The 9,568-nt window shown below is 59.1% G+C and overlaps 1 protein-coding gene across 1 annotated transcript; it reads right to left on the bottom strand.

Moving 5' to 3' along the window:
* Positions 1 to 548: 548 nt before the first annotated feature.
* LOC113223444 (chloride channel protein ClC-Kb-like) lies at positions 549 to 9,558 on the bottom strand (the record flags this gene model as incomplete). Its single annotated transcript, XM_026452912.1, has 15 exons — positions 549 to 985; positions 1,341 to 1,427; positions 2,080 to 2,163; positions 2,329 to 2,417; positions 4,063 to 4,196; positions 5,439 to 5,652; positions 6,038 to 6,148; positions 6,302 to 6,371; positions 6,802 to 6,975; positions 7,253 to 7,337; positions 7,953 to 8,054; positions 8,168 to 8,252; positions 8,621 to 8,746; positions 9,274 to 9,352; positions 9,436 to 9,558. Coding segments are annotated over 15 exons (1,611 nt in total), but the record flags the coding sequence as incomplete, so codon positions are not given.
* Between the last annotated feature and the right edge of the window lie 10 nt (positions 9,559 to 9,568).

The raw sequence follows: 9,568 nt of genomic DNA, 5'->3' as shown, positions 1-9,568 counted from the left end.
CCCCGGGAGCCCACTCTTGCTCCTTGCAGCTCCCTCCCATCTCACTCAAGGTTCTTTGAGGATATTAAAGTGGTCGATTCACCCTGGATGACCTTGGCCTGGTCTCTGCTGGGAAGATGTGACCTTGGGCCCCTGGACGATGTCCGGAGGGAGTCAGGGAAGGTCCCTACTGCCAACGGTCACATAGCTGGTCAACCTGCTCCCACCTAGCCAGAGAGGGCCCTTGGAGGATGCCCAAGTCTCTGTGGACTCCCCAGGGAGCTACACTTGGGGACCCAGCTTTTTGAACTGTGGCTCAGCCAAGCAGGAGACTAGGGCTTGAGCGACACAGGGTCCTGTTAATCCATAAGGTCAAGCATCATAGACCTGGTGGGGGACCCTCTCTGCCTGGCATCTCCCTGCCAAGAAGTGCAGCATGAGGAGGAGCCCAGGGGCCCGAGCCTGCAGTGTCCACGTGACCACGGGAAACTCACTCTGGGCCAGCGCAGGTGAGGAGCTCCAGTCCCAGGTCAGCAACCTTGCAGCTGAGATGAGGGATGGACAGCGGCTCTGGGAACCAGCTTTATTTTTCTCAGGAGCCTCTCATTGGGAATCAGACAACCCCAGAGGGCATCTGTGCCTGCCCTTCGTGACAGCGTACTCCAATCTCGTTATTCATTAATGTGATGGCCAGTCACTGAGCACCTGGCAGACACTGGTTTTTCGTCATCTCACACTCAGCTCTGTCCAAGGTGGGATTTGTCTTTCAAGGCAGGAGCCATCGTCACACCCAGGATGAGCCATCTTCTTCCGGGCTAGGTTAGAGTTGTCTGTTATGTCAAGGAATGGAGCTGGGTTGGAGTGGGGGTAAGGGGTGGTGGGGGAAGAGAGGCAGGGTCTCAGCCCAACCTCAGTACCAGGGCAGCTGGGGTGCCCTGTTTCATCTTGCTGGACTGGCTCACTTTGGGGCTGGTGGATTTGTCAGGTTGGAAATTGCTTTCTTCATCTAGAACAGAGAAAGGGGGAGGGAGCTGGAGGGGGGATGTAGAGGAGGTTGACAGGGCGGCACCAGCATTTTTAGTCCTCTAAGGGTGGTTTCTGGGTGAATAGTAGAGCCCGTGCCACCCCATTGCACAGATGGGATCACTGAGGCAGAGAGGGGTAGGCTGGCCACTGGCCAGGAAACAAGATAGGGGAGCCAGGCCCAGTGGCCAATCTGGGCCAGGAAGAGGGATTCATCAGTATCCTCTGAATCCCCCCAGGTTTGGATGGGAGCATGCTAGTGTCCCCCCCCCGCCCCACCTCCCCAGCCTTCTCAGGCATGGGTCCCCTGCTTTGCTCTGCCCCTGGGACCCCGGTACCTCCACCCAGGACACGCAGCCCACAGCTCTGCCCCGCGATGTCACGAAGATGGACTGAAGGTTCAACAGCTCAAAGAGGTTGTGTGCCTGGATGCGGGATTGTTAGGAAACACTGGAGTGTAGAAGGCGCCCAGCCCACCCTCTGGCCTCTGAGCCAGGAAGAGGGGCCGGGCCTGATGTGTGTGGAAGGCAAGAGACCGAGGCCTGCAATATCCAGTGTGGCCACTGGGGGATGCCAGAGTCCATGCAAGGGTCTGGGCAAGGCCCCAGGTGGACAGGACCCACTATCCAGCCCCTTCCAGCAGCACAGAGCGGGCAGGACCATCTCCAGGTTCCCTGTGGGCCTCTGCCCCTTCCCCGCCCATGTGCCAGGCTCTGTCCTGAGTGGCTAAGTCTTTTTTGCAAGATCACACAGGGAGAATGTGGTGGACCTGAAACTGAAGCGCACGTGTGCCCTGGTTCAACTCCACTGTCTTTTCACCCAGATACTTAAACATTTGCCACTCTCCCACTTCCCTCATCTCTCCGCATCATCCCCGCAACCCTGGCAGTGAGGGGCGACAGGGCAGGAGCTGCTTTGCCCAGTCTGCTGATGAGGACACAGGCGCAGGAGGGGAAGGAAGCAGCATAAGGTGGGCGGGGGCGCGGGTTGGGAGGGGAGGCGGAAGCCTGAGCTCCTCATCAGCTCTTTCCCCACCCAGGGGCCTCATGTGTCACACTCCCCAATTCTCCCTGTTACCTCATGCAGGGAAGTCTCTGGGGACAGCTTCAGGGTCACTGGTTCCGTGGGGCAGCCCCCAGCCAAGATGTCCTGGAGACACTGCTGGGGGTGGGGAAGGGTTACAGGGGAAAGGTTATAGGTGCAGGGCCAGCCTCTCCAGGATGCCTCTCTCAGACCACCTCTCCCTCAGGAGATCAGTGGGCCCCTCCTGTCCCAGCCCTGCTGACCGATGCCCACCCCATCCCCACGCCCCTCAGGAGTACCCACCTGGTGTCCTGGAGCCCAGGAAAGAGGCTCAGCCTGGAGGGCCCGCACCAGCTGGGCCCTTCGCACGATGCCCACCAGGATCTGGGACTCTGGCAAGTGGAGAGGGAGAGGGAGGGAAGCACAGTAGGAAGAAACAGGAACTCACATTTACTGAGCACCTACTTAGCCAGGAACTGTGCTGGTGTTCCTATGGGGCTATTGTAACTATTGTCTCCCATTATAAAGGCCAGGAACTGAGGCTCAGAGACAGACAGGCTAATTGTCTTGCCCAAGGTCATTCAGGTGTGGTAGCTGAGGGTGGCTGAGTGAGGCTACCAGGGGGCCAGGAGGGACCCTGGCCACCGCTGAGATCCCCCACATTGCAAGGCCTCAAGACAGAAGCAAGCTGGGGACGCCGGCACGATGAAGTCTCTGTGTCAGGGCTGGGCTTTCTCCTTCGTTTTCCAAGAGGCTTCACATCTGGCACAGCCCAGTGAAGGTGTGAACCCAGGAGGACCCTGTGTTCTGAGGTCCTACTGTGTGCTGGGGCCTTGGCAAGCTTCACTCCGGCCCTGGGGTATCAATGGCCTTGTCGGATATTTAGTTTTGAGGGCCCAGCTTGGTGTTTTTGCTTTCTGTTGAGTGGAATGAAAACTTGACACTTAGACATGTAAATGTCCCCCTTCCCTTTTAAATGAACAATGAAGGCTATTTCTTGGGTAAGCAGTGGGGTTCCACAGCCTGGACCTGTGTTGGTTGGAGCACTTTGCTGTGGCTCTAAGGGTAAAAGAGGACTTTGTCTTCGAGGCTAATTCTTTCTTTGCTCCAGGAGGTGAAGACTCTTGGGGGGCTTATCCGAAAGCAAACATTTTCAGATGAGATATTTGGCATGTTCCACAGCATAATGCTAACAGTCTTCCAGTTCGTGGGGAAAGAAGGGCCTAGCATTTGGAGTGAGAATGTCTGGCAATCATATACTCTCTTGATCCCTACTTTCAAGATGATGAAAATGCAGTACATAAAGCTTAAGTGGTATACTCGCAGTTATTTAGCTCATAAATGGCTTTATCCCTCTTGGGGTGGGCATAGGGGTAACCTCACTGCACAAGGTGCCTACGCAAAGTGCAAGTGGAGACCAAAACCCAGCTGTGATGTGCTTGCCAGGTGTGCACCTTATCTCATTTGCACAGGGGGACACATGGGCTGACAGCAGACTTGAGTGAGCAGGGTTACCCCCAACCCCGCCTTATCTTCTGAATGCAGATACCGGACTTGGACCCACAGGAAATGATGCTCTAGTTAAGGTTTCCGCAAGAAGCGGGTTCCATGCCTTTTAACAAGGGTCACCATGCTTTTGTCTTTAAGGAGATGTTTTCCTTATGGCAACAGGGATTTGGGGGAGGGGTCTCATTTGGGGAATGCTTAAAGGGAGGCCTGTAGGGAAGCTTCCAGAAGACCCTGGTGGTGTCCCCATGCTCCTACCCCAGCAGCTACCCAGGTGCCTTACAAGCACCCGGCCGACTCTCTTTAGACATGTCAACCACCCCAAGGGAGGGTGGCCATGATTTCCATTTTACTGATGAGGAAACTGAGGCTCGGGTGAAGTGACTTGCCCAAGGTCACACGGTTGGTTGCTTGCCCAGTGACTTGCCCAGGTCACAGAGCCTGGATGCAGATCCTTCTGCCTGACAGGTCCAAGAAGGAGGCAGAGGGCATCCCCCACCCCCGACTTCCTCCTCCCTTCCGGCTGGGCACCTGTGCTCTCCACCAGGGGATACTCGGCCACGTCTGTGGAGGTCACGACCTTGACCACCTCCTCCAGCGGCGTGTCCTTGGCCAGTGTGGTGATGCTGCGGTTCATGAAGTGCTCCACCCTCACGCGGTGGGAGCTGCAGGCAGAGGGGCTCCCATCAGGTCCCGGAGTCGGGGATGTGAGGCCCAGGCCGGCAAAGGGATCTGGGGGGAGCTTTGCTTGAACTGGGGACCCTGGGGACCCACAGCTCTGGAGTGTGGACAGGGCCGGAGAGGTTCGTGGAATGAGGGACTCCTGGAATCCACGGTGGGAGGAAACCTGGGGACCACGTCACTGATGACCCAGTTCCTAATTCCCAGCCCCCTGGACCCCAATGTCCCCCAGACCAGCTCCACTTTGTCCTGTTTTACCCAGCGGCCTTCCCTGGAAATTTTAATTTGAATAAAAAGTATATGCGGATGGGCACGGTGGCTCACGCCTGTAATCCCAGCACTTTGGGAGGCCGAACCAGGTGGATCACTTGAGGCCAGGAATTCGAGACCAGCCTGGCCAACGTGGTGAAACCCCGTCTCCACTGAAGTTACAGAAATAATCTGGGCACGGTGGCACATGCCTGGTCTGAGCTACTTGGGAGGTTGAGGCAGGAGAACTGCTTGAACCTGGGAGGTGGAGGTTTCAGTGACTTAGATTGTGCCACTGCACTCCAGCTTGCGTAACAGAGTGAGAAAGATTCCGTCTAAAAAAAGAAAAGGAAAAAAAAAAAAGTGTATGCCTCCACCAGGGAAAAACTTGAAAGTCTGGAAACCACTGGGGTAAGCAGCCCTGTTTTCCAGATGGGGAAACAGGTTCAGAACAAGGCAGCAGCTTGCTTGTATTTGGAGCGGGGCCTCGGACCCAGGGACTCTCAGAGCCTCTTTGGTCTGCCTTTCTGGCACCAGAAGCTGCTCTGGTCCTATCTGGTTGAGCGAAGACCTTAAAGCCCATTTCCATTCTCGTTCCACCTCCTGCTCCCAAAGTTCCAGTGAAGGCTGCAGAAGTGGAGAGAGGGGAGGAGACCCAGATCTGGTGCTGGAGCAAGACATGGCACCTCTCTGAGCCCCGGTTTCCTCAACCTGTACGCGGGGCAGTACTCATCCTCCTGCTGTGGAGCCCTGCTGACCCCTAGACAGACACTGAGGCCACAAGGCCAATAACTTGCCCAAGGTCACCCGGGGCACTGGGGAGAATGGAGACCAGAGCACAGCTGTATGTCAGCCCCTCCCAGCCCCCATGTCCAAGGTCTGCTGTGGTGGCATTTCTTTTTGGAGGTGCCCTCCACCCCCCGCTCTATGCGGACACTATGACCCCCTTCAGCCAGCCTGAGGTGGGCACCGCTCACCCGATGTTGCGGCCCAGAATCCGCGGCAGGTATGGCAGCTTCTTGACAATGATGGTGCCATCGTAGAAGGAGGGCTGGCAGCTCTGTGCAATGGCGTTGGCTGCCAGCACCGCCATCAGCACGGGCAGTGCATGCACTATCTGGCCGGTCAGCTCAAAGGCCAGCAGCGCCGTGGAGATGGTGTGGGTCACAGCCCCTGAGAAGGCTGCAGCCCCTGCAAGTGCAGAGCCATACAGTTCGGCTCAGGCCAGGAGCCAGGGGCCAGGGGCCAGTCTCATGTGAGGGCATAACTAGCCTGGCTGTGGTCAGGGCCCAAGGCAGGAATTGTAAGAGGCCATAGCCTGGGCACTGTGGGAAGCACCACAAGGCCTGGGCTCGTGAGAAGAGAGGGATAAGGGAGGCCATGGGACTGGGGACAGGACAGGAGCCATGAGGGAGTGATGGGCCCCGGGGAATGGTGGGGCTCAGGACGGACAGACCCCCATAATGGGTGGGGGATTCACTGGAGGACTCAGTGCCCTGGGGAACCATCAGCCAGTTCTCCAGGTCCAGCCCAGCCCCACGACATTGCCTACCCAGCAGGGCCCTGACCCACTCACCTGCCAGGGCATAGCCCCCGGGCATGATGGGATTGGTAACCCCTCCAGCCACGATGCCCTCAGGAAAGGCGACAGCTAGAGCCTCTCCCAAGAGGCGCCCGATGGCAGCTCCTGGTCAGACTTAGGGTGAGGGGAAGCCAGGCTGACCCAGCCCCCACAGCCCTCCATCCCTGAGGACCATCCTCAGTACCACCCGGGAAAAAGGTGAACCAGGATGCATGGCCCTGCCCCAAAACTCTCAGAACCTCAGGACCCCAGACTCACCAAGGATGAAGATGGGCATGAAGTACCCGGCAGGGATGGGGATGGTGGTGGCCAGAATCAGCATCCAGAACTGCAGGAATGGGGAGCCCAGGGCAGAGGTTAGAGGCCGCTGAGCACGGCATGGACAAGAGAAGACAGGACAGGGGACAGGGGAGCGTCCTAGAGAGAAAGAGGGTGCCCAGCCATGCGCCCATTGCCAGAGTCTGGCATTGGGGGGGTCCTCACCCTGAGAAATGCCCACTGTGTGCCTGGCACTGTGCCAGGTACATTCCTTTCTTCCTCCTCAGCCTTCCCAGTGACCACCCCACTTTAAAGATGGGAAGAGTGAGGCCCAGAGAGCTGAAGTCACTTACTTGCCCAGGACCATGCAGTGGGCAGGGGACACATCAGGAAGTGTGGGTGGAAGGCCTGGGCTCCATGCCACCAGGTGCAGGGAGGCACCCCCCCGCCCACCAGAGCTGGTCCTGGCTCTGTGCACATCTGGGGACCAGGGGGCCCACCTTCATAACCAGGAAGAAGGCAAGGATCCCAAAGATGGTGAACCGCGGGTGGTACCATTCCCACCACAGGTGCTGGGGGTCGAGCTCCTCGGGCCAAGGTGGGCTGGAGTTCCGGGTCATCAGTGCCCAGGAATGGTTGTCGAACAGCGAGTCCAGATGCTGCTTCATGGACAGCTGTGGTGGGGCAGGTGGGAACTGGACTTGAGGGGCCCCGAGTGGCAGGCCCCAGCCGCCCCCGCACCGCCTGACCCTGCCTGGAATCCTCCTCTGCCACTTCCCAGCAGGGGGCCTTGGGCAGGGCTCTGACCTCCCAGAGCTATGGTCTCCTTATCTGTAGAATGATGCCCAGGTGTTGCCCTTGTGGGGTGCTGAGGGGATTATGTGAGACACATGTAAAGGGGAAAACAAATGGGGGTTCCCACTCCTGCCACCCCCACTCAGGGCCCCTTACCCGAGAAGCTAGGAAGCGGCCCACACCGGGCGGGTAGGTGATGGAGGCGAGAACCAAGGTGGCCAGGGCTGAGTACACAGGCTTGCTGTGGGGGGTGGGTGAGCTCTAGGGCTGGCCCGGCCTTTCCCACATCCCAAGGAGAGGGAAGCAGGGCCTGGCCCAGGCAGCAGCAGAGCAAGGATTGGGGAGGAGGAAGGGCGGGAGCAGGGAACATGGCCCCCTCCAGGGGGTGGAGCCTGTGAGGTGAGCCCCTCACTACTGGGTATGACTGAGGGCAGAGGAATCACACAGGAGATTAAGAGGAGAATTGGGGCAGAGGCAGGCTGGGAGGGAGGAGAGAGTGGGCTGTGCCGGGGCAGGCCATGTGCATCTCGGGGCAGGAGGGCTGGCCAATGCTAAGGCCAACACCAGGGGCCACACAAGATTTGAAGGGGCAAGGGTTTGAGGCTCAGTGAGGGGGTGGGGGTTCGCTGAGAGAGTGTAGACTGAAGGAGGGATGGGAGTTCAATGGGGGGTTCGTAGCCCAGTAAGGAAGGGGGGACAGTGACCATGGGGACTTGGAGAGGGGTGTTAGGTGCTCCATGGGCTAGGGAAGGATTTAGGGGCTCAGTTGGAGGATGGGGGTGGGGCTTTCTACATAAGGTTTGGATTCCACAAGGGGCTCGCTGAGAGGTCCCCAGCCCCTAGGCCCGGAGCCTACCTGGTGGCCAGCAGTTTGGAGCTGAACCGATTGGTCTTGATGAAGCTGAGGAAGGTTCGCTGACAGAAGAGGTAAGCACAGCTCAGGATGCCACAGATGCCACTGGGGGGATAGAGGGCGGTAAGACCAGAGCCTGACCCCAGGGCCAGGGGCCGCAGTCCAGGCCTGGGGGGAATGCCATATTGGACTCTCAGGAGCCCAAGGCACCCACTCACCCCAGCGCCACAAAAAAGAAGATCTCTGGCAGGTCGAAGGGAACGTCCACCCGGAAACTGGTCTTGTAGAGGGAGGTGATGGTCTCTGGGGAAGGAGAGCGGTGGGGAGCCGAGATGGCAGTCCCACCCCACCTGCACACAAGTCCCAGACTAACAGCCCAGGGTGGAGGGGGTGCCAGGTCCTGACCCGGAATCTGTGTCCTGGCATTCCAGGCCCCCACAACCAGGCTCCTGCCTCCCTGCCCAGCCTCATCCCTTCTACCCTCAGGGCCCCTGCCTTTCATGCTCAACACAGGTCAGCCCCTTCCATCCTCCCAGAGAGGTGGGAACAGGGAGGAGGAAAAAGAGGGAGAGAGAGGGAAGAGGAGAGCAAGGGGTGTACAGAGCGGGGAAGGGAGGGCCCCTCACCCCAGCCCCCAGGCAGGGCCAGGGTCAGGCAGCCCAGGGTCTCACCCTGCTCACTGTTGAAGACTGCCAGGAGCCGGAACGTGAAGGCCCCGCAGGTGGCCGCAAAGAAGCCCCTCCAGTAATCCCAGACAGAGAAGTGGGAAGACATGACCTCAATGCTAAACAGGACGCCTGGGGGCGACACTGATCTCAGGTGGGCCCCCCACCCCCACCCACCTGTGGCTGCAGGGCCCCCTCCCTATGTCACCTCCTCCCTGACCCATCTGTCCTGCTCTGCTACAGCCTGGACAGGGACAGACAGGAGGGGAGGGGAGGGCATGGGCCCTGGGCTGGGAGGAGCCCGCTGCCCAGAGACCGTCCAGCCTGGAATGCGGGTGTGCGTCCTCTCACTATCAGGTGGGAACGGTTTGATCCCCATTTTACAGAGGAAGAAGCTGGACTCAGAGAGGCCAAGGGGCCAGTGGATTTCAAACCCAAGTCTGTGTAATGTTACCCTGAAGCCTCTCAACACTACCTAACCATGCCCCCCACTACCCGCCCCCCACCGCCTCCGGGGGTGGCTATACCCAAGGCGGGGCGGAAGTGAGAACTAGAATGAGACCCAACCCCTCCTCCAGGCTCTCAGCTGGGCCGAGGGAACCCAGGGTGTGAGGGGAGGAGCTTGAGGGACCCGGGGGCGGGGCATGAGGGGGTCTCACCGCTGAAGGGAGCTGCAAAGACTGTGGCCACGCCCACTGCCGCCGCTGCCACCAGCATTTCGTTTTGCTTGCTCTTGTTCTGGGGGATCCGAGTCCGGGGCTCAGCGTCAGCCCCCTCCCTCCCCACTCCCAGTCCTCCAAGGAAGCCCCCCAGTCCCTAACCTCAGGCTCCCCGATGGTCGTGGTGCGCACACGGCCCAGGTAGGCAGCCATCATCACAGACAGGTGCACGAAAGGGCCCTGCAGAGGGAAGGGTGGGCCCAGGGCCCAGGTGAGGGCAGCACAGACAGCCTCA

This window comes from Piliocolobus tephrosceles, unplaced genomic scaffold, assembly GCF_002776525.5.
Source record: "Piliocolobus tephrosceles isolate RC106 unplaced genomic scaffold, ASM277652v3 unscaffolded_41397, whole genome shotgun sequence".
Classification (NCBI taxonomy): domain Eukaryota; kingdom Metazoa; phylum Chordata; class Mammalia; order Primates; family Cercopithecidae; genus Piliocolobus; species Piliocolobus tephrosceles.
Note: the sequence above shows the minus strand (reverse complement) of the source record. Positions and strands in the feature narration are given on the sequence as shown.